This window comes from Equus caballus, chromosome 6 (assembly GCF_041296265.1).
Source record: "Equus caballus isolate H_3958 breed thoroughbred chromosome 6, TB-T2T, whole genome shotgun sequence".
In the NCBI taxonomy this organism is placed as follows: domain Eukaryota; kingdom Metazoa; phylum Chordata; class Mammalia; order Perissodactyla; family Equidae; genus Equus; species Equus caballus.
In genome coordinates, this window is record NC_091689.1 from 5185859 (window position 1) to 5210432 (window position 24574).

Genomic DNA, 24574 nt, shown 5'->3' on the forward strand with positions numbered 1-24574 from the left:
ACTTAAGCACTAGGCCACGGGGGCTGGCCTTCCTCTCCACTTTTACTTTTCAACTACGAATAACCATGCCTTTAAGCTGTCTTTTTATTGAAAGTAATAAATTAAGACATTCATCTTCAGGTGGTTTCACCTTTGTGTAAGAATTCACATGCTCACAGTCTTGAGTACACAGGAATTCATGTCAGTACCAACAGCATGCACTGACCTTAGAAAGAAAACGTCCCACTTACAGTTACTTGGTAGACTTACACAATTGCAACTTTCCATACAGTATAATACTTTAAAATGAAGAGATTTTGAGGAAGCGGTATCTTCTGTAGCTCTTCCTCAAAATGAAGCCATTGGCCATCGGCTGAGATTGGGTTTCCTGGAGGTACTAACACTCTGTCCGGTCATCCTGTGAGTCAATGCTTATGGTGGAAACTTGGCTGCTGCTATCAGCAGTTTCATAGGACTTCTGGTCTTTGGCAAAGTTGATGAAAACCTGATATTTCAAGGAAAATAAAGCCATTAGTACTTGATAAACCAAAGGAAGAAATAAAGTTAATTCACACACACACAGTGGGAGAGCAAATGGAGAAAGCTAGATTTTAGAGAGGCATGCCCACACACATACACACTCTCACTAGGCATGTGTATATCTGAATATTTGATATTTTATCTGATCTAGTGAATACCTGATATTCACTAAATATCTGAATATTTAGATATTCAAATTTAACTGGGGTTTGAAAATAATGCCGATATCTACAACTATAACTACATTTATAATCTTAATATAAATTTAAAGCTGTAATTGAGGATCTACAGCCACATATTTTTATCTATATGATCTATGTCAATATTTCTATCAAGTATAAACAAGGAACCCAAACCCTTATCAAATGTTTATATGATGATATTGAGAGAAATGTCGCTAGTTTCAAGAGTTAATGCACTAATAATTTGTATAGAAAGCCTACATTAACATTATGTTCAGTGATCCAATTATTTAGCAGGCAGACCTTTATTACTTTGTTTAAAATCATTTTCTATTAGTCCTAGATTCATCCAGGAAATATTGAGTCTATTTTGTGCCAGACAAGGTGATGGTAGTTGGTTACAAATCAAAGGCTAAATCTGGATCGGCAAAGTCATAATTTCCTTAAATCCCCATAAAAAAATTGTACATAAAATGTAGCACCCTACGTTGACTCAGAGGCCCCTAAGACCTCACTTTCAGACCCATCCCAGCGACAGATGGGATCCAGTGTTCTGTATATCAGGTTGGTTGAGCTGTAGAAAACTAAACCAGTACAAAGTTGATGAAGGATAGCCCATGAAGCCTCAAGTTATTGAAGAGAAATGTAAGGCAGATGATGTGAGTGAAACAAAAGAATCCTGCATTTACTGCTTTGATGGCCTGAATCTACACGAGCTAAAGGTTTAGCACCAAATTCTCTTTAGATACCCCCATCTTACCTTAAGCCGGGAAGCCAAACAACAGAAATGTTACTTAAGAAACCCACCAAGGAGAAAATGAGGAAAGTTAACAGCTATTTGATTTAGAGGTGAAAATCATTGTTGCTTTACAGATACCTAGAACCCGATGGATATAGATCTTGTAGAAGGGAAAAATCTTTTCTCCATTAAAAACTAGTTCATGCTTTTCACATTTTTTTCTAACATCTCAAAAATGCCATTAGAAATAAACTGAGCTAAGTTTTTCAGGTGCAAGATTAGATATTGCTTCAATTAAAAACAAATTGAATGTCATTAAAAAGAAATAATAAGAATGTGTAATAATTAATGTGTGATATTGTGCACATGGATCGTGATATCCAGCTTACCTCTTCCAGAGTGGTCTGACTCACTAAGAAATTTGTGATATTCAAAGCAGTCTTGTTGGTTTCCAGCAGATCAAAAATGTTTGCTACTCCTCCAGCCGTGACTGGCACGTGATACTCTAGCATGCTCAGGTGCTGATCCTGCAGGACCAAAGGAAAAAGATGGGTTTTGCAATGTCAGGTAAGATGGACTTGACTAGACATAACTTTGGCCAAAAGCTAATACAAGTCCTGAAGTTCATTCCACCGAAGATGATGCTACAGTGTAAACAATGGGTATGTTTTGAAACTAACAGCTTGCAAAGATGAGAGGAAAAGTTTGATGAATGTCAAAGAGAAAACAAATAAAAAGCTAATGAAAATTCCAAAGCATTCTACATTCGTGTGCACTTATAAAGTCATTGTGGTCTCACCTAGAAAAAAAAATTGTGGAATGATATTACAGATGTCAGATTATGCTTAGTTCATGTAAGTGGCTTTTTCAGATACCACTTCTAGAAATTTCGGGTTTTTTTAATATTAGACTTGTTCTAAAAACCTAGAGATTAGCTGTTCAATTTATATTGGCTAAAGATGCTAGATTTCCAAAGCACTTCCTAGGAAAATCTCATTCAAATAATGCCACATTCTTTCTCAGCTCAGTCTAAAATTCTTTTCAGTTTATTTAGTCCATAGGATCACCATCTACTTAGTAATCTATTCTTAGTTCTTTGGGGTATCTTTAACATTTTGCTTTTCTGCGTTTTTTCTTTTTCTTTTTTTTTTCATGAGAAAGATTGGCCCTGAGCTAACATCTATGCCAAACTTCCTCTACTTTATATATGGGACACCACCACAGCATGGCTGATGAGTGGCGTAGGTCTGCACCCAGGATGCAAACCTGAGAACCTGGGCCACCAAAGTGGAGCACACGGAACTTTAACCACTTGGCCAAGGGGCCAGGCCCTGTTTTTCCGTGTATTTAATATTACCATATACTATTTATTTTCCCTCTAAAATAACTCTCAAATTTAACCTTTCCTTCTGTTTGCACCATCGTTATTAGTAACCTGATGCTCATCACTGCACATCTGAGTTACTGCAACAGGTTCTTTAGAAGCCAAAAACTATATACACTCATTTATTCTGGCACAAAATAGCTAGGATAATATTTCCTAAACATTAGTTTGATCAGGGTGTTTTCTTACTCCAGAATCTACCCTGCAACCTGCATGGGTCGGATCTAGACTGCGTACTGTAGCCTGCGATTCCAGACTTCCGTTACCGGAAACGCCTCTTCTCATTCCTTTGTTCGCTGCCCAGCCCCTCTCACCGACTCGTTTTTGCATCACACCTGTCACTGCAATGAGGCTATCTTACTTATTTGTACCCCCACATTGTTTTGCCATTTCCTCTTTAGAGGTTTAGAAAGCACCACATACTTATAAAGAGTGGTCCGTTTTGGAAGAAATCAAACTTTATCATCACTGCATTGGCCTTGCATAGCCCTGGTCCCATGAGGAACAGACCAGGGCAAAATCTGGTCTAAATCTCAGCCCTCAGTGAATTAACACAGGTTCAACCCAGAAATTCACTGAAAGAAAAAGCACTATGACCAACATGATTTGTGCAAGAAAAAAGCGTCCTTTACTTTTTAAATTTGATTTTAATTTAGATGAAAGAAAATGGACAATGATAAGAATCATAAAAGCTATTATTTCCTGGAGAACTTAGCCAAGGCTTGGGAGGTTGAGGCAAAGGTATTTTGTAGAAATAAAAGAATTGTTTTTAAAAATGCACTCCTTTGCTCTCTAAAATCACTTCACATTAATATGGTGCCTTATAGTTTACAAAGTATGTTTGTGGATGTTTTCTCATTTAGTTCTCACATCAATCTTATGCAGTGGATGTCATTATTCCTATTTTATAAATGCAAAAATGAGGCTCAGAGATTTTAAATGTCTTGCTGGAAATCACACAGGCAGAGCTGGACCTCAGCCCGAGTCTTCCAACTTCTTTTCACCATTCTGCACCGGATCCCCTTTTAAAAACAATCGTTTGCTATAATCATCTTATACAAATTACCCATACATCAGAGCTGTTATAATGATAATTTTTTGTCAAGTGCGTATATTTCACGTATGTAGCATGTGAGACACAGATGCATATATCTGTGTGCGTCCATCCTCTTGATATGTACAGTCATGTGCCACATAAGGATGTTTCCATCGATGACAGGCCGCATATACGACGGTGGTCCCATAAGATTAGTATCACACAGCCTCGGTGTATAGTAGGATATACCAGCTAGACTTGTGTAAAGTACACTCTATGGTGTTCACACAAAGACAAAATGGCCTACCAACACATTTCTCAGAATGTATCCCCATCATTAAGCAATGCATGACTGTATATGTAAGACGAAAGTAATTGAATGATATTTCAACTAGTGTGGGACTTAAGAACTTGACTTCCAAGCAATTCTGCTCAAAACTTTTTGGGCTTAAATTACAAATGAAGGGAGCAAAGGAGATATTCTCTTCCAGCTGTGACATTCTGGAACTCTAATTTTTTTCTAAGAAGAAATGCCCTTAGTCACATAATATCTATCATTCCTCAGTTCCCTGATGCATATAACTAGTAAACTAGTTATGTACACAACTCAAAAACTAACACAGTATGATCATAAAGAAATAAATAAAGGTATATAAAAAGGCTACGTTACTTTTAAATAGCTGCAAAAATGTGTAATTAATTTGAAGATTCTGTTTGCTCATATTAAGTGTGCTTCCGAGTATCTTATGCATCTTGAACTAACAAATATATTAAGGTTAATAATAAAGATATGGCCCACTTGAAAATGGCAAACATCTACTACAATATTAGATTATGACCAACAAAAGCGGTCAAAGCCAAAAGACAGGACAATCTCTTACTTGCCTTTAGGTATGTTTTTGGAAAGTGCAGTTGCATGAACCTCGTGAGGGCCTCCATGCTCACTCTGGTGTTCTTCAAGTGCACCTTGACCGTAAATCCTCGTCCAAACCTAGAAAGAAAAAGTGCAAAATACAAGAGAAGTTACATTTTGCTGAAATAGCTCCCCTGGAATTCTAGATAACGAAACAGGACCCAAGCTGACCATTACAACCCCTTTTCTTATATGAAGACAGTCATTTTGCCATAAAAGTTCAGGGCATGTTGCAAACTGGAAATAGTGCACCAGCATGATTCTTTTTTTATTTCTACCACTATACAAAGTCAGACTCTGGACAAAAACTCTGTTAGAAAGAAAACAAAGTCTTGGCTTTCTTTGGCACTCACGAGTTGGCCATCAATGTCCATTTCTGGGGTTAAATAATTTCCAATTTAAAGCAAACAAGGTCTTGAGAGGCAAGTCATTGGAGATTTGGTGTCAACAGTAAAGATTAAAGTCATTGAGGTTTTAAAATTAAATAATAAATCAGGGCCAGCCCAGTAGCAGAGCCATTGAGTTTGCACGTTCCACTTTGGCTTTGGCGGCCCAGGATTGGCCAGTTCAGATTCTGGGTGCGGACCTACGCATGGCTTGGGAAGACATGCTGTGGCAGGCGTCCCACATATAAAGTAGAGGAAGATGGGCACAGATGATAGCTCAGGGCCAGTCTTCCTCAGCAAAAAGAGGAGGATTGGTGGCAGATGTTAGCTCGGGTTCATCTTCCTCAAAAAATAAATAAATAAAAATAAAAATAAATCAATAATAAATCAATACACTAGCTAACTGTTGGCACCTAAAATAGAGTTTGTAAACAAGTCACGACAGGCTCTCTCAGAACAACACATAAGACATCTTTCATCCCTTTTTCTTATTTTGGTTAATACTATGGTAAAAGAAAGACAAATTGTTGTACAGATAAAGGTATAAAGTCACACCATGAAGCTTGGAGATTAACATGGATATGTATAAATACATATGCACTCTGGAATATATAAAATATTAATTTAATTTTAATTTGATGGTATGGTATTTATGCACATTTCCCCAATGTATTCTTGATCAAAAGGTTTTGAATGTGGTAAAAATGTTAAATAGCCTACTGAAAGCCTGTGCAAATGGCAAATGAACCTGCTAGATAAAAATCTGTGTCTTCATGTACTTGTCAAGCTCTAATTTCTTATTCAGTAAACTCTTTTTTTTTAGGAAGATTAGGCCTGAGCTAACTGCTGCCAATTCTCCTCTTTTTGCTGAGGAAGACTGGCCCTAAGCTAACATCCATGCCCATCTTCCTCTACTTTATATGTGGGATGCCTACCACAGCATGGCTTGCCAAGGGGTGCCATGTCTGCACCCAGGATCCGAATTAGCGAACCCTGGGTCACCGAAGCGGAATGTGTGCATTTAACTGCTGCGCCACCGGGCCGGCCCCTTCAGTGAACTCTTGAAGCTGCTTCCTGGGAGTATTTTGGTTGTGGATTATTATTATTATTTATTTTTTTTAGTTTTTAGGCCTTCTAGCTTTTGGGGTTATGAACTAAAAATACATCTAACCCTTAGGAAGATAATTTAACTTTGAGGTGAGTCAATGATTAGCTTCTCCATTCCAATTTTACTCCTTATTGCAGGATAGGCTGCTGAGCTAATCCTTGAAGGTGAGGATGGCACTGGTAGATCGATTACCCTACATCATATGTTAAATAATGCATTTGTTCCTCACCTGCTCTTTATATGCTGCAAAGATCCAATACACTGGAATCTTCCATTCACCATAATGGCCAACCTGGTACAGAGAGCTTCACATTCTTCCATGCTGAAAGACAGCAGAATCACGTCAGAATTCTGGGCACCAAAAATTGAGTTTAAGTTCATGAACATAAGTTTAACTGTTGTATTCTGGCACCTTAAAAATACTTAGTTCCTTAAGATGTCTTTTCCCTTAAAGAACAAAAAAATCTTTTAAAATATAAGTTCAATGTCTTCACATAGAGCTTATTCCTGTTTCTTCTCAAACTTGAGGCCACCTCTCTCCTGGAATGCCCTCTCTATTAAGCATGCTATTTCTTCCAAGCTCTTTCAAGCCTTGACTCAGGAGCCACATCTCCTAAGGAACATTTCCAAAATATTACTGAGCTTTTTCTCATTATGCCTCATACTCTGTATTCAGTTGGCTTTTATGGTCTTGTATTTGTGACTAGTCAGCCTGTACTTGATTATATAATCTCAGATTTCATGGACTCTAATCACTGGAGGAGATCTTAAGCATCACCCAGTCCACTTCATTCAAAAGTTAATGGAAATGAACATACAGTGTGCCAGGGCAAGGCTAGAATATAAACAAGTCTCTTGATTATAAACAAATCTAGCACTTTTTCTACTCTATGATAATCACAACGAAAGGATGAACTTGATACAAGGCCAACTTGACAAGAAAGGCACAGATAAAACGCTTTAGTAGCTTTTCACTTAACTGATTGGACGGGTCTCTGTCATGGAGGAGGTCTGTGAGGGGGTTCTTAAAGGACCGGTAAGATTAGAACTTGGAAAGATTTTTGTGAAAAGGCCATTTCCGGTAGAAAGCAAAGCCAAAGAAAGAGGTTGGTGATAGGAAAGGGCACTGAGTGTATGTGGAACCACGACTCATTCAGATTGACTGGTAAGAGAGGGTTGTAGGAAAAAAAGTCTAGAAATTTAGATGAGGCGAGATAAGAAAAGGCCTTGCGTACTACGTGGAAGGATGCTGAACTTTGTGTGACGGGGAATAGAAAGTCCTCGTTAAGAGGGCCTTAGGTCATGAGAAATTTGTTTGATAAAGATTGCCTAGGCCCTGTCCCACTGCAGGAGCTGGATTCTCACCATGAAATCTCCCTCATTTGCTCCTATGACTATAAACATAAAATATTTTCATCCAGTGGTGGACACTCAATATCAACGTATGTTACAGGAGGTTTCCTTTTCCCATCTATCATCCTAAAATCATGTCGTTTGACTTTAAAGTCCTTGCACTCGGTTTACCTGTGCGATGTGAGGATGACGGAGCATTTATTCTGCACCTCCTCTGAAATGATCTTCCAGAGGTGCCGTTTTGACTTAGGATCCATCCCAGAGCTCGGCTCATCCTTAGTAGAAAGTTACAAGAAAAATCTATCAAATTAGTTAATGTTTGATGAATTTCTTTACACAAGTCACCACATCTCACTTGCCTGGAATAGAAATCACTTTGCCAAGTCTTGTGACTAACTTGCTTTATGCTCAATAGTCTTCTTTCTGCTGCTGTCAAAAAGCTCACAATTAATCATTAAAAATTGTCAATCTGAGGGCTGGCCCCATGGCCGAGTGGTTAAGTTCGCGCGCTCCGCTGCAGGTGGCCCTGTGTTTCGTTGGTTCGAACCCTGGGCGCGGACATGGCACTGCTCATCAAACCACGCTGAGGCAGTGTCCCACATGCCACAACTAGAAGGACCCACAATGAAGAATATACAACTATGAACCCGGGGGGCTTTGGGGAGAAAAAGGAAAAAAATAAAATCTTTAAAAAAAAATTGTCAATCTGTTTTAAAAAGTGTCCCAGTGAAGTTGACACCCTGTTACTTTACACTTGTCTCTTATATTTCTTTGGAAAAAATTCTGCTTCAATTACTGACAAAGCAGAGTTTTTACATGTAATACTACATTGTCACATATATATTTGAAGCTACATCAGCAAGATTGCTACCTTGCTGCTGACAGCAGAATTATGGCTGTGAGTGATAATATGGTATGTGAAGTAGAAAAGACACAATTTGATTTTTCAGTTAATATGTTTGAGGTGTATTTTTAGTTTTATGTTATTAATTGAAATTTAATAGTCCTGGGGAAATAAGAATAAGATTTGCAGAAACTGCCAAATAGAAAGATATAAATTATATTTTAAAGTAAGTTATGTTTTGAAAAACTGCTCAGACACAAAATTAGAAATGTAGCAATGGATAACCTAAACAAGGAATAATAGATCCTGACACATGATTAAAAATGAATTATAGGTCAAGATTTGGTAAAAATTAAAAATGTATATCTGTAATGGAAAGTATGTACATAGGAACACCAGAAGCTGGTTTTTATGTTAAGGGGTAAAATTTAAATTTAAGGAAAGGAAAGAGTTACTTTGGGGAAACAGTAAAGGATATGTTGTCACTGTTTCTATTGTTCCTATTTTTGAAGACAATAGCATATATAGTAAATGCATACAGAAGAAAACACAGTATCTTTCTCTCATAGCCTATATTTCAGTTTGGCTCATTAATACATAACATTTGCATAGCATTTTAAACATTTGAAAGTATTTTACATCTATTATCTCATGGGGTGCCTAAGGATTGTTTTGTTTAATTTAATAGACACTTACACAATAGAATTCCACCATAAGCATCGATTGGCGGGGGGGATGGGATGCATTATAAGCTTCCGGGATCACAGAAAGATGGGTTGTGCATCACTCTTATCTGGGCAGTTTAAATGAACTGACTGTATGACTTAATCCCTGGAATAATGTGGTAATTCATAATTAGATTTTTATTGCATATAGTTAAGGCTCTTTTGGAGTTTGGAAGTGCTTGAATGAAGGAAATCTTCCAAAATAAGGGCAAGCTTATTTCTCTGAAATAAGCACCTTTCACAACATTTGGCCTGGGGAGCAGAATGCTGTGTTATCCTTACATGGAATTTCTATTTCCGGGTGGTCAATTTAATTTTCTATCTCTTAACCAAAATATAATTGTGGAATTCATTTCTTGCCTCCAAAATAGTCACATAAAGTAGAATGGCATATTGTCCATCACATCCCAAGCTAGATAACTCATATTTTTAAGTAACAAGGAAATAACATTTTAGCACAACACATTGTCTGAAAATGTGTCTTTCCTTTTTGGTAGAAGTTGGAAAATATGTTAGATCACCTGTTACTAACAGAGCTGATTTCTTCAGCAACTGGGAATCAAATTCTACCGTAGTCCATCATTTTACTCACTCATTTGAATATCCTGAATTTGTTTCAGCTACTTTCAATTCTCCTAAGTGTTTCCTCTGAAACTGACTGAGCCACAGCTTCAAGTAAAAAAATTTTTTTGTTGTTGTTTTCCTGAGGAAGATTCACCCTGAGCTAACATCTGTGACAATCTTTCTCTATTTTCTATGTGGGTTGTCACCACAGCATGGCCACCAATGAGTGGTGTAGGTCTGTGCCCAGGAACCAAACCAGGGCTGCTGAAGTGGAATGCACCAAAGTTAACCACTAAGGCCACCAGGCCTGGCTCCAGGCAAAAACATTTTTAAGGGCATATAGTATAACCAGCACATAGTGAGACCTCAATAAATGCTTATTACAATAATGAAAATGAAAAGTCACAACACACACAATTGGACATGTAGTCCTAATTATGGAGTAGCCTTTTTCACGATGATTCCCTTACCAGCAGTAGAATGGAAGGTTTCCCTATCAAGGCCAGGGCAGTGGATAATTTTCTCTTTGTGCCATAACTGCACATAGAGGTGGTCCTGTCCTGGTAGGGCATGAGGTGAAGCCTTCTCAGGAGTCGATGAACAGTCTGTGGGCAGAAGAGAGAGTCAGGCTGGCCATTCCCACCAAACCCTTACAGCACCGAATAGAACGAAAGCTATTTGTGAAACAAAGCTTTAGTATGAAGAAATAAATACCCCCCAAAATTCAAACATTTAAATTCAACATAAATTTTTGTTTTACTTTCAAAGGTCCACTTAAAAATTAATAGTTCATTTAAAGAGAGCAATTCTGTAAAGTCTCCCTTTCAAATGGAATTCTTTTCCCCCAAATGTGTGTGTGTGTGCGCACATGCGTGTGCGTATGTGTGTGTTTACAATTGTTCTTTCTGCTGCATTAGCACAGGATTTCCTGGCAGAGCTTAAAAGAACTAAAACAGAATTCACCCCTTCACAAGGCAGTTTTCTCACTGATTGTGGTCTCTGTTTCATTTTTCCTCTTACTGAGGGGCGAGTTGTCACAAAGCCTTTAAATCTATTTAAAACTGACCCAGTATCAAAAGTTTAGCATATTAACTTAGGAATTTTGGGTTCCTGTAGCTATTTCTGTAGTTAAATAGCCTTGGCAAATAGCGGGATCCTAGGAAGGTTTCAACAGGTCCCATGGTTGCAAGAGTAGAGGAAACTGCCCTCAGGTTTAGCCATTCCATTAAAAAGGCAAATAATTGTAGTGAACTACAAATCACATTGAAAAATAAAATTGGAAGCTATTCTATTTTACTGGGCTATTTTGTAGGTATTTCCATGTTTCTATACTTATCTGAGCACTAAAGTGTGGACAGGCATCACGCGCCAATGCTCAACCCAGAGCCCGAAACAAGCGATCCGTTATGTGATGGTTCTCAAAAGGTGCCTGCACAAGCACGGGCCAACGCGTTTCTAAAGCTGAGTTCAGAAGTGCGTATATAATATACACGATCAAGCTAAGACTGTACCCATTATCATCGTCAGGAGGAAAATGTCGTAGTTTTCTAGAAGTCAGCTTGGTCTTGAAGGTGGGTGGGTGGGAAGCAGAAATAACCATGGTTTTCAAATGAACTAGTTTTTCACATTTATACTCACTTCTTTAATATCTTTTTCTGGAATTCCATGTATCCTAGCATAGAAATACAAATGTTCTTCCACAGTTACCAGGTCGTCTAAGGCATCTTCCTGAGGACAGTAGCCAACTAACGAGCTATGAGAATCAACGTGAGCCAGAGATCTGGATCCAGAGAATCAAAAAGACACATGAGTTTCAAAAGATATTTCCCTCGCAGGGGCCGGCCCAGTGGCGCAGCTGTTAAGTTCACACGTTCTGCCTTGGGCTCCCGGTGTTCACCATTCGGATCCCAGGTGTGGACCTACGCACTGCTTGGCAAGCCATGCTGTAGTAGGCATCCCACATATAAAATAGAGGAAGATGGGCACAGATGTTAGCTCAGGGCCAGTCTTCCTCAGCAAAAAGAGGAAGGTTGGCAGCAGATGTTAGCTCAGGGCTAATATTCCTCAAAAAAAAAAAAAAACTAGAAAAGATATTTCCCTCCCAGCCCCCAAATGTTGGAAGATAGCTCTATTTTGGTCATGGTGATTAGTGATTCTGATAAAAAGAGGTAAATAATCCCACCACCATAGTCACATTTAAAGGCTTAAAAATTTCCACTTGCTTGGAAAGTTGTTCTTTCCCTAAGGATTTCATAATATAACCACAAAATAACATAAAGAGTTCATTTTAATGATTTTTCTCATTTAATTCTGTGGTGCTCAGTAAGTTGAAGTATTTATTTTTCATACCCAGTCTTATTTCTGATCAAAATGTTTCCGCTTGAAGGAATTATGTCTCCAGTCAGCATCTTGAAGATAGTGGTCTTTCCTGCTCCGTTGACCCCAAGAAGCCCAAAGCACTGGTTTGGGGAGAGAAAAAGAGACGCAAACCTTAATCCAAACCAAAGACATGTTACTATTGTATCGCTTTCCTCCTTCTCCTTGGGGGAAATAAATTACCAGGAAAAATAAATCCTGGAATTATTCATGGATATCATAGTGGACTGTTGGCATTTGATAAAGCTTTCTCTTTTGAAACAAAGGAGTGCTTACCTAGCTTTTTTTCCTTTAACCACCTGAACACTGTATATATACACGGGACTTGTTTTACACGTCATCTTACAGTACACCTCTGTGCAACGTGATAAAAGGCCCCACAAGTAAGATCTACTAAGCTGATGAAGTAATTATCTTCCTAGATTTCACATTATTCACACAAAATCATAACTTTACTGAATAAGCTACTGAAGCAATCATTTTTTTTATGCTATCGAAGATATGTGATGCATTTAGGTTGCCGCTCTGCCTTAACATGGCTTCCAGGAAAATGGCAGGAATAAATATGGATGCAGTTGTAGGACCTCACTTCTGTAAACTGATTTCTTTATGTTGCCTTTTGAAGAGGCCTGGAAACTAACAGCTGAAGACTGCACCCTACACGGGCTTCTTGACTGAAAGTCCACCCCTGGGAGGACGGTAGCTTGGGAAGGTGCTCAGGACGTGGTGTGTGGTGCATCCTCCCTGCCAAGAGGGGAGACTTATAGGGTAAGTAACATAGGGACAGGTGTAAATTTTATGTATAGACTGCATCAAAATATTCAGAGGTTGACTTTCACATTTCTAGAAAAAAATTAAGGAAGGATAATGATTTTTATTTGTCACTTATTGTGCCAATAAAAAGGACAGTTACAGACCAGACATTGTTCCTCACCTCCCCAGCAGGTATCCCAATGCTGATGTTATTTACAGCTATAATCTTTTTGTGGATAAGTTGGTAGGTCTTTGTGAGACAATGGAGTTGCACGAGGTCAAATTCATCCCCACCGTTCTCAACTCTTAACCTTTCAGCTCGCACATCTTCATCTTCATCTGTTATTTCCATTACAGGTGAAGAACTGAATTTTCTGAAGAAGATTCTGAAAGATGGACCCAATGATTTGGCATCAATGATTTTGAAATGGCATCACTCAAGTCTGACATTTTTATTGGGTTCTCACTTCACTAAAAGCATGCTATCACATAGTGGGTTTATCTTAAAGTTTGTTATGCATTATATGCTCCTCAAAAAATTTAAAAATTAGTATGGATGCTCTTCACCATATTTGCTATGATATTTGGGAGAGAGCTTTCACTTTCCATGCTTTAAATGCTTACAGATCCACTGCTGCAATTCAGAATCCTAATTTCAGTAACAAGGGGGTCATTTGGGTTTGAAAGTTGCTTCCGAACAGAGATCAGAGTCATTAGTAAGACTTACTACCTAAAAGCGCACAACGAATGATCACCTTTTTTTCCAATCTTGTCAATTTCTTGTTTTATCATCAATAATGTGAATGTTATTCTACATTCTTTTTATTGTGAATATCTCACCTAGGATCTAGCCAATATGTTAAGGTTAACAGCCCTGAAAATTCCCTGTCTCAAACCCACCCCAGTATCTTGCCTAACAAATACCAAAGCAAATGAAACCAAACAAAATTTAAAAACCCAACAAATCCATTCTGGCAGTCCTCGCAATGTCCCGCTTCTTTTAATGATATCCCCAGAGATTCCTGCTGTGATGCTTTCTTTGAATCTTCTCCATACCAAAGTCCACTCACGCAGTCAGTCTCTCGGCACTGGAAATGCCTTATAATACTCTGTCATCGATCACTTTCTGTCCATGTCTATTACCATCATAGGCTTCCACTCTTTCTCACCTAGATTTTTCCAGGAACTGCAAACTGCTCAGTGTCTCTCACTCTTCTATTCTAATCTGCATTACCTCCACAAAATCACATCTTCTAAAGCACCATTTGATCATATTGCTTTTTGTTCGAAAACCTTTAATAAGACTACTATTTGCTTGGTGAATAAATTCCAAACCATATCTCTTTATCCAAGCATTCAATAGACTCCATAGTCTCCCAACCTCATGCTTTAATTCCTACTTTTTCATTACATTTATTCTATGTTCTAATCATATCGTATTACTCTTTTCTCAAATGTGCCCTAAGATTTTTTTCTCTCTTTGCTCGTCTTTCTTTTTTACTATTATTAATTTAAAGTTTATTTTTCAATAGGTGATACACGATTACATGCACATCATATATTAAAATTAAAATGGCACTAAAGAATATATAACAAAAAGTAAATCTCCTTCAACTACGTGCAGGTCTTTTCAGCAGAGGCACCCACAATTAGAGATAGCCTATTCATATGTATGCATCAATAATACACCTTTCTTTTCTTTTTAACTCAAATGGTGATATACTTTATACATAGTTCTGAACCTTGCATTTTTCACTTAATAAATATTGTAAGTAACCCCAAATATTACATAGAGAACTGCATCATTCTTTCCAATGGCTGCATAGTGTTTAATTTATGAATGTATATATATAATTTAATCAGTCCCTAAATGAAGGACATTTAGGTTGTTTTCATTCTTTTGCTATTAGGAATTGTTGTTGTGATGACTATCTTTATACATACATAATTCTGCATATGTGTGAGCATATCTGTAGGAAAAATTCCTAGAAATGGAATTGGTGGGTCAATGGGATGTGTCTTTCTTTTCATTTAGGATTCTGTCCTGACTTTACTCAATTTTCTTTTCCTAAATCCTTTGCTAATATGCTACACACTGAATCCTCTTTCCCCATTTCTCTTTTCTATTCTTCCAAACTTAACTCAAAGACCTCATCTTTTGTTTACGTACATATTTTCTCTCCACCACTCAATCTTAATTTCCTTAAGGCTAACTTGTGCTTATTTAATCTTACTCCTTCACTCTATACTTCTCTCTATACTTATCTTCAACGTGTACTTCACAGCAATACTTGCAGACGCATACTAAGGTTTGATAACTATTTACTGAATGAAATGAATGGTGAATCATGCTATAATTTTTTAAAGATTTTGAGCAAAAAATTTCCATATTACTAATGGAAGACCTTAGACTATTGACCCCTCCTTGAATGTTTTGAATTGAGTTCCATCATGGTTGTCAAACACATGTGTTCATTGTATTTACCTGAGTTTCTTTATTAACCACTCATTGATTAAGAGTCGCAAGAAAAAGAACATGGTGCCCTGAGCAACCAAAGCCACAAACATGGCGCCCAGTTTATCCATCTCAAAGGTTTCGCTTGGGTACTCCACTCCATATGCTCTCAAGAAGTCTAGGACTGACTGTTGTTGAGAAAGTTCAATCAAACCGTAGCCAAAACAGAATTGTGGGAAAATCAGGAAAATGCGCTTGAGAGTTTCAGAAATAAGTTCTAAAGTCTGAAATAAGAGAAATAAAAGTGAAGCTCAGTGTTAGACATCCAACAAATTGACAAAAATTTAAAGCTAGCTGTAGACAAATATTGAAACCTGAGAAGCTTATCTAGATTGGTAATTATTTCACACGTATGCTGAATTTACGTATAAATATCTACTGTAACCAAATAGTGGAGATTTATTACTAAAATAAAAGTAGAAAAGGATTATATTTTTTTGAGATGACTAAGGTGCCAGACAAAGTCCTGGAGGCAGAATCATTTCTAGACAGGAATGTAGGAACAGCTGGGGTGTTGGGGTCTGATGCCGGGCATTGGTAGGTGCCTGAGTAAAGGAGGTATTCAGTACAGTAGAGTTTCAGGACCTCAGGTAATCCCTTCTTGAAGAGGGACTAAAATGGTGAAATGAGATGGAAGGAGAGACAACCTATCTCAACGAGGAGCAAATGGCTCATTTTCACGTTATTCACTCTTGGGGCCAACCACTTGCACCTCATGAAATTTCTTCTTCCTCCTGTAGTGTGCTTGTCTATTTTTCACTTCACTTCATTTCCTCTCTATTCATTTCCATTCAACTGCCTGGCACTGTTAGTGCTTCCTTTCTCACTAATCATAATTGTCAGCTCTGAATGGAAAGTGATGACTACAATGAAGTAGACTCTAACACATGATTGAAAGGGAATGAATTAGGTTTCCCTTCTGCGAATGTTGAAATGAATCTTAACCCATGTCAAATAACTAAACCATTGTCCCTGTCACTACCATACCATAATAATTTGTTAAGGAGTATAAAGTTCAGCTGATCGATTGGTTGTATGATTTTTGTAGTGGCATACAGTGCATCTGATTCCACCTCCATCATCCCATTCAAGCCTTATCAAATGTCAATAGTTTTGACACTGGGAAATACAATCAGAAGCATTAACCCAGATAGAGCCTAAAAAGAATTTTGAAAGGCCGTAGTTTCTTCTCTACTAAATTTAATAGAAGCAAATGAAATTCCTCTTTTCTATTTAGAGGATACAACATACCAAAAATCTTTCTACCCTGAATATGTTGAAGCGTTTGATACATTCACTGAAGTTTAGCAGACTAATAAAAGACCTTACCGGGTCATTAGGCTTTTCCTTGGAAAGAAAGTATACCACCGACAGGGAAACAATGGAATTGATGCCGAAAAAAAGGTTGATGCAGACATAAGTGATGAAAGCCATTCCTGTTTCATGGAAGAGCCCAGCCAGCAAGTACATCCAAGAAAACGTGGCATACCTGTATGTTAATAATATTAAGATTTAAAGTTTGTTATTGTTAGTGCTCTGGAGTCGATTCCAACTCCTAGCGGCACTGTGGATAGCAAAGTGGAACCCTGCCTGGTCTTTTTGCGCCACCTTCTCACCTTCCAGCACTCTATCAGACAATGCTCTGCTGTTATTCACAGGGTTTTTGTGGCCAATTTTTTCAGAATTGGGTGGCCAGGTCCTTCTTAGTCTATCTTAGTCTGGAAGCTCTGCTGAAACCCGTCCACGTGGGTGACCCTGCTGGTATTTGAAAGCCCAGTGGCAGAGCTTTCAGCATCACAGCAACATGCAGCGGCCACAGTGTGACAACTGACAGATGGATGGTGTTGTACCCTGACCGGGAAACAAACCCAGGCCTCGGTGTGAGTGTGCTGCATCTTATCCACCAGACCACCAGGGCTGGCTGAATGAAAATTATGCTGTAATTAACTTTCTTTGTTTTGGTCAAAAACAGGAATAAAAGAGAGCTCTAGCCACAAGGTTTGACAACTCATCTCTAATGTTTATTTTCACTTTGTGACTCCATCTAAATTCTTATTTATCTATTAAGGAAAGGGACTCCTTTAAAAAAAATCCAAAGGATATTTTTTAAATGACAGTAAGAAGTCTCTCTTTTAAGGAACCTTGAGTAGTCCTACATCATTACAACTGCAAATTAATTCCTCCTAAAGATGGTGTTATTTCACCCAGGCAAGACTTTTTTTTTGGTTTTTTTTTTTTGCTCAAAAATATGAGTTTAATCAATATAAATCTTATAATTTAAAGTTGAGAAAAAATAAAAAATAATGACGTTATTGTAAGCCAGGTAAGCAGATGGCGCATGCTTAGGAGCTGGATGTCCTGTTTTGAGCAAATACTTGAACCTGCTTTGGGGTAATGAAGTAGAACTAGGGACAGAGAGATCCTTCATCAGCTATGATTGCTAACTAAGTGGATACTGCCCGTGCATTCAGGGCAGACAGAATTACTATGCTAAGTGCTGATTATGTCAACCTGTATTACCCTAATACAGAAACAATATTATGCGTGCGTTGTAGACATCTATAAAAATACAAATAAAATAAATACACACGAATATATGTACGTTATAATGCCATATATACTCATAACTTGTCAATATATAAATCCATATATGTATACACATTTTTCTGATCATTCTAAAGCTTCTAGTTTAACGTAAATTAAATTACACACATATTGCTAAACGCAACAACTTGGTACACAGTAAGTGCTCATTAATGGTGGGTATTGCTATTAATAACAACATTCATTTTCAGAAGAATTGTACTTTACAAACTGTGGACTAGCAAGTGTGATGTATTGTTAGTCATCACTCATGGCTAATGAAACCCCAAGATCATTGTAAATTAGCTAATGAGATTAGGTCTTGTTCCTGCCTAGGAGTGTTTAATTCTGTTAATTCTTTCACTGTAGCTTACCCAAACAGCAGAAGTAGGAGAGAGACAGCGCCTAGATTGTTTCCACTGTAGAAGGCAGGTAACTTGAAAATTGCAATGACACCAATCGAAAATGCTACAGGCACCAAGTAGAAGACCTATGGGAAAATGTAAAACTATGCTTAATATATGGCAAACATCTTTCAGAAAAAATCAATAGCCCTTCAAGTCTAAAACTGTAACAAGTTGACCTAGAAATATTTGAAGGAATGAATTTTTATTTATGTTCCTGTTCCTTATAATGCTTAGTTTATTTTACATTGATTTCGCTCTAGAATTTGTCTCCTGCAATATGAGGTCAAGCCTGTCTCCATCTGTATAGATATACATGGAGTGCCTGGTGTTCCTGCCTCTAGGCTTTGAGACTTGGGATCATCCGATGACAGAGGTTCAGTAAGAAAGATAAAACAGTCAGGAATCTTGGTATTAGATTCAGTCCTCAAAGTATTGATTTCATTTTGAATGCTGGAACTTTCTCAGATGTTTGATTTCTAAGGCTTGATTATCAGTGTGAGCCACTCTGTGAAAAACAGCAGGGCAGCAGGTCCCAAACATTCTCAGAATCACAGGTGTATGAACAAAGAACTCAGTGTTTCATTGACAAGTAGAAACATTAAATGTTAAGGAGTTTGCAGTAAGACACACACAATGAAAGAGATGGTAATTTAATTTGGGGGGAAAATCTCCTAAGTTAGAATGAACACCAGATACATAACAACAGAATCTAAGTAGTAAGTAGCCCTTCACAAAAGTGTGCACTTGAAGCTTTCTTAACATTAAAACTCCTAGTAAGTCCAGAGAATTACCATTCTTTTGAATTTGACTTCTACAACAAACGCATTTCAGACCTCACTGGATACATTAACAAAATGGATATGCAGTTAATTACTCTCCAACCCTTCAAATCAGTGATCTTTACAGCATCTTAGAAATTTCACCATAATCACCAGCCAAATGTATACCCATCCTGGGCTTTTGGCCAACACTGGCACATTTGGAGTTGAGAATAACCATCTGAACTTTGGGACAATTTTATGCAAATGAAGGCGCTATCAATGAAATTCATCCTTTATTGTCCCTACTAATCTTCTCTAATGTGTTGTTCAGCAGGGGCTGCTACTTTGAAGTTTTCACTATTGGTTGATTAAATTTTTATAAGCTTGATTATTTGGTACCATTGGGCAAAGCTATTCCGCTAAACTTCTATTTCTCCACAGTAGTGGTTCTCGAACTTCAGTGGGCATAAAATACCTGTGGGGATTTTGTTAAAAACGCATATTCTCCAGGCTCCACTCCAAAGATATGGATCTGATAGGTCTAAAGTGGGGCCCAGGAATCTGCCTTTCAAGTGTCCTGGGGAATCAGATACAGGTGGTCCTAAGACCACAGAGATGAGGGTATGTGGATTTCTCTTTCCTCCAACCCCTGGATGAATATAAGCCTGTTGCAAATTATTTCTTTGATGAATTTGCTAACTTTATGGTAATGATCTGAACAAACTAGGGTAAATAAATCTTGAATATAAAACTGATGTCTTTTCCCCAAACCAATCTTGTCCTTCCTTCAACGACACAAGTTACTCACCATGTCATAAATGAAATTGGTGACCCAGTAGCATGTCACACCGAGGCCTGAAATGTGCTGCAGCTGCTTGGCTTTGGTCTGATGCTCCTTTACAACGTAGGTGACAAAGCTGGCGGTGGTGACAGAGTAGCCCATCAGGATGGAGAGTGCCACTAAAATATCGATTAAGCTGCTCATTCTATAGTGAGCAATAGGGAGAGGAAAACACACATAAGTTTTCGGAAGTCTTTGCCTTTCAGAAAGATTCATGACTAAAACCATCAACAACACAGTCTAAGGGTTGGCTGTGACACAAGTAAGTCCTCCTGCAAGGCAGCCAGATAATATCTTCTCTATGACTTGGCTATGACCCTGGAATAAATGCAGCTCTCGTGTGTCTGAATTGACTGGGGATATTTGATAGAAAAACCTCAGTCTCCAAGGGTTATGGGGTGTATGCAAGGGATACGTAGTTCTTGAGCATAGAAATAGCACTTAACTGCTATGCAGGGAAATTGAATTGATGAAGCTCCCAGCCACTTGACTTATAAAGAGGCAGATTCTGTGAGTCTGCAGTCAACAAGCTGTACTTGGCAACCCCACTGTACACTCTTTCAGAAACTTCCTTTTATCCCAGTCAGTGGCTTATATTGCCAGTTCTTCTAGATTGGCATTCATTCAGATACAACTGTGATTTCCAATTATAGTACTTTAGACAGAGGCTCCATAAGCCAAGGAGAAAGTGTCATGCCGGAGATATCTACTTACGTGGCTTGTTCTTGGTCTTGCACTCCTGGATAGGGATGGCTGTACATGATAATGCCTTAAAGAAGAGACAGTTCTTTTCCTTAGTAGGAGTTCAGTTAACCAGAAATACCAATTTTTAGACAAATCATACAGAATACTTTCCTCCTTATGCAATGATCTCAAGAATTTTACTTTGGGGATAATTTTTTAAAGGAAAATGATTGGTTTTTTTCCCCTAATCTCAATCCCATACAATTAGGTGTATGGGAACTTTGGGGAAGGGATAAGAATTTACAATTCTTATATAGCGTTTTCCCTTCTATTACATTTAAGCAATTGTTTGCACTTTCTTCTTTCTATCTGGTCACATATATGTTTGCATTTCTGCAGCACTTCAGAAATATACGACATTTAAAGGAGCAACTCAAAGGGAGACAAATTATATGAGGATCCTATAAAGAACAGACACCACAGCCATCCCTCTTTATTGTGCTATTGGCCATGGTGGGGAAATGCTGTAGCCTGGGAGGACCCCTCCTTATCTTTTACTACTCCTAAGATGCCTATTGCTCCAGAACTCCACCAGAGGAGAGCTTGGGAGATTCAGCCACTCCCAAGAGATTTCTCACTGAGACATAAATATCCAGGAGGATTCAGAGAAACTAGTTGGCTCTGGGAAAGTAGTCACTTAATTCCAATACCATCCTAAATTATTGGGATCCCCAGAGTTGATTATACTTTCTGAGATCAAAACAAGGTTCTTTTCTCTCTTTCTTTAGAGGACCTTGATTAGCCAGAGTCAAAGTGGGCCAGCAACAGTTTCCCAAGGACCAGAGTGTGAAGACAAGGTCTATACTGTCCAAGAAATTTTGGAAAAGAATGATAGGAAATGGGAAGAAGATAGCTCTTAAATATTTGTTCCTAGAGAATGAAAAGCTGAGCCAGAACTTTCTCACTTACTGCTCATATAGTATATGCTCATTATGTTAGGTAATTAAGGCCCTTTCACAGCACCAAAATGTAATAGATTATTCTAAAGTTATATTCTATTAACTTAAATTTATAATTTTTATTAAGTAGAATGTGACATATTTTGAGGTTGAATTCTGCAATTGTTATATGTTACAGAAAATAATATATGGTTAAAGCAAAACAAAGAAACTAACAACAGTAACAAATTTGACCTTAATTTTAATCATTTCATTGGGGGTAGGAAATTTTCTTATCTTTTATGATGTTAATGAGCTCTCTTTTTACGAGATTCAATTTTCCTCAGGGTCCTACTTAAACCTTGTTGCTGAATTATAATATAGGCAGGAGGCAAACATTTCTTTTATTTCTGTTTTGTATTTGAGTCAAGAAATACTCTAGTTCACCAGAGGGATCTTTGAAAATAAATTTATTCCACTATGAAAAATGGTGCTGAACCAATTGTTTATACATATCTTTAGCTGAAAGATCAAGTAAATGTGTCAGAGTTGGGGGTCTGTATCAAAATCTTCTCTGGGTTCTACAGCATCCAGCATAAAGTCTTGAGGACAGCGATTAGTCAATGAATGCTTATTAAATCTAATTGAATCTTAAATTTCAATTGTTTCCCCCACATACAATATACATTAAAAATAGGACATTTTCTGTCGTCTCTACAGTTGTAAACCTAAAATGAGATGCTTTCCACCCACTATTGCTGCTAATGCAATGAAGGACAAGAATGAACAGCAGGGTGCAGGCAGCAATGTGTCAGTATTTTTGAAAAAGAGCCTAGTTGTGCAACATTTGTTAGGGAAAACAAGCAAACCTATATTCTTTAGGACAAAAGAACAGAATTTTGACGTGAAATTAACCACTAGAGGGAACCACATGAATATCATAGATATTGACATTGCAAAGGAAAGCCAATTAAAAGATGTTTATTAGCATGTTAGAATTCAAAGAAAATCCATTTTACAGCTAAAGCAAAATCCCAATTCATGTGGAATCCAGCAAAGATGGCTTTAAAAAGCTAGTGTAGTGGGTGAAGGTGGCAGGAGGATAATTGAGTTGATTTTTAAAGACAATACTAGCCTGGTAGAGCCCCCACATGCATCACAAAACAGTAAAAGTATTTCAGGGGAACCTGGATTGCTTCTTTGAAAGAAATCAGACTCCTTCCAGGGAGAGTGGGAAGCTACCACTGTCACAAGTCTGTATAAGAAAATTTAATAAAATATAGATGGCACAATCTCTCTATAACTCAAGCTAAGCCTTATTTTTAAATAAAAAAAAAACCAAACTTCTTTTTAGGATCAACATAAAGTTTATGTTCCAGAATTCTTAGTTCTTTAGACTCTCTAACTTAAAAAAACACAGTGGTAGGAGCCACAACAAGCCTGCTGGAGTCCAGAGTGACTTCGATTGCTTTGATCTGGGTAAAGAACACTAATGACAGATAAAACCTGAGTATGTGCTTCAGAAGCTGACCTTCTGAAAGTGGCACTGGTCTCTTGTTTTCACCTACATACATCTGCTATTTTCCGCTAGTCATTCTATAGCTTTTATACTTTCATTATCTGTCATAGCAACAAATGTCTTCTGCTCTGAATAAGACATCCTACTGAAAGTCAAGCGTTCAATAGTATTTTAAACCAGGTTATACTAGACCTGCCTGGCTTTAGTCACCATTTAATTTAATTTACCACTTTTGATTAAGCCTTTTACTATGTTCTAGATCTAAGGACTATCTATCAATCTAGTTCTTTTCTTTCCTTTTTGGTGAGGAAGATTGGCCCTGAGCCAACATCTGTTGCCAATCTTCCTCTTTTTTCTTTGAGGAAGATTGTCACTGAGCTAACATCTGTGCCAGTCTTCCTCTATTTTATGTGGGATGCTGCCACAGTGTGGCTTGACGAGTGGTGCTAGGACCACGTTCAGGACCCAAACTTAGGAACTCCAGGCCACTGAAGCGGAGGGTGTGAACCTAACCTCTACGCCACCAGACTGGCCCCCTTGTTATTTTATTTGTGATTCCTCCTGCTAAGAAAATGCCAAAGCAGTTAGGGAAAATACCGTTTTCTCTGAAATGAAGACTCCAAAAGATTCTGTTGCTAGGATGAGTATTTGACTCTGCAGTTTACTTCTATAATCACCAGAATAGACAGCACACACTATTATGCTCAACAGTAGGGAGATGAAAGAAAAGTAGACGTCGGCATTTCTAAAGGATGTGTTGTGTCTTTTTTTCTATTTAATAGGCTATTTGTTAGCCTATTTATTAGGCTTGAAACTCAGTGTTGGTCAGCAAACATGCTATTCAGTTTTTCTCCATCTTTTCTATTGTTTTTTTAGGATCAATATGGGAAAATAATTTGAGCAAAGCTTACAAAGTTGAAACAGTTTGATGAACAGTAACTGAATTAGAAAAGAATGCATTAGTCTCATTCAACTTCCAAACCCTATTTTAAAGACTCTATGGAAGCCTCTTGGGAAATCCAACTGAAGTAGACCTGACTGTGTCTAGATAAGTATTGGACAAATGAAGATTGGAGTACGGAGTACTAGAAAAACAAGGAGGCAGGAGTCAGACAGACCTGGGTTCAAATCCTGCTTCAGAGCCCCAGAGAAATAATAGTAGGAAACAATAATACTTATCCTGAAACGGTGCTTGTAAGATTGGCAATGTTTCATAGAAAGCAGGGGCTGGATGGTAAGTGCTCGATTAATGGTAACACTTTTGGTCAGGTGTAGAACTCTTTAGCTTAAAAGTTTTGTCTTCAAGTTTAGATTGTGAACTTTATTTATTAACATTAATTATTTTTAATTTGTTAGTTGATATACAAGTGACTAGATAGAAAATATTTTCCTGTGAGATATAGTACTAAATGCAAGAGCAGAAATAAGCAGGAAGTCAACTTTT

General features: G+C 37.8%; 1 protein-coding gene across 1 annotated transcript in view; it reads right to left on the reverse strand.

Moving 5' to 3' along the window:
* Positions 1-278: 278 nt before the first annotated feature.
* ABCA12 (ATP binding cassette subfamily A member 12) overlaps positions 279-24574 on the reverse strand; it is a 159652-nt gene continuing 135356 nt past the window's right edge. The window contains exons 40-53 of the mRNA XM_014740290.3: positions 20704-20758; positions 19957-20134; positions 18355-18470; positions 16727-16886; positions 15368-15621; positions 13064-13268; positions 12103-12212; positions 11392-11533; positions 10224-10358; positions 7792-7895; positions 6497-6589; positions 4746-4851; positions 1830-1967; positions 279-484 (exon numbers count right to left, since the gene is read on the reverse strand). Coding sequence (XP_014595776.1) covers positions 377-484; positions 1830-1967; positions 4746-4851; positions 6497-6589; positions 7792-7895; positions 10224-10358; positions 11392-11533; positions 12103-12212; positions 13064-13268; positions 15368-15621; positions 16727-16886; positions 18355-18470; positions 19957-20134; positions 20704-20758 — 1904 coding nt within the window. The 3' untranslated portion in view covers positions 279-376. The remainder of the gene's footprint in view (positions 485-1829; positions 1968-4745; positions 4852-6496; positions 6590-7791; positions 7896-10223; positions 10359-11391; positions 11534-12102; positions 12213-13063; positions 13269-15367; positions 15622-16726; positions 16887-18354; positions 18471-19956; positions 20135-20703; positions 20759-24574) is intronic.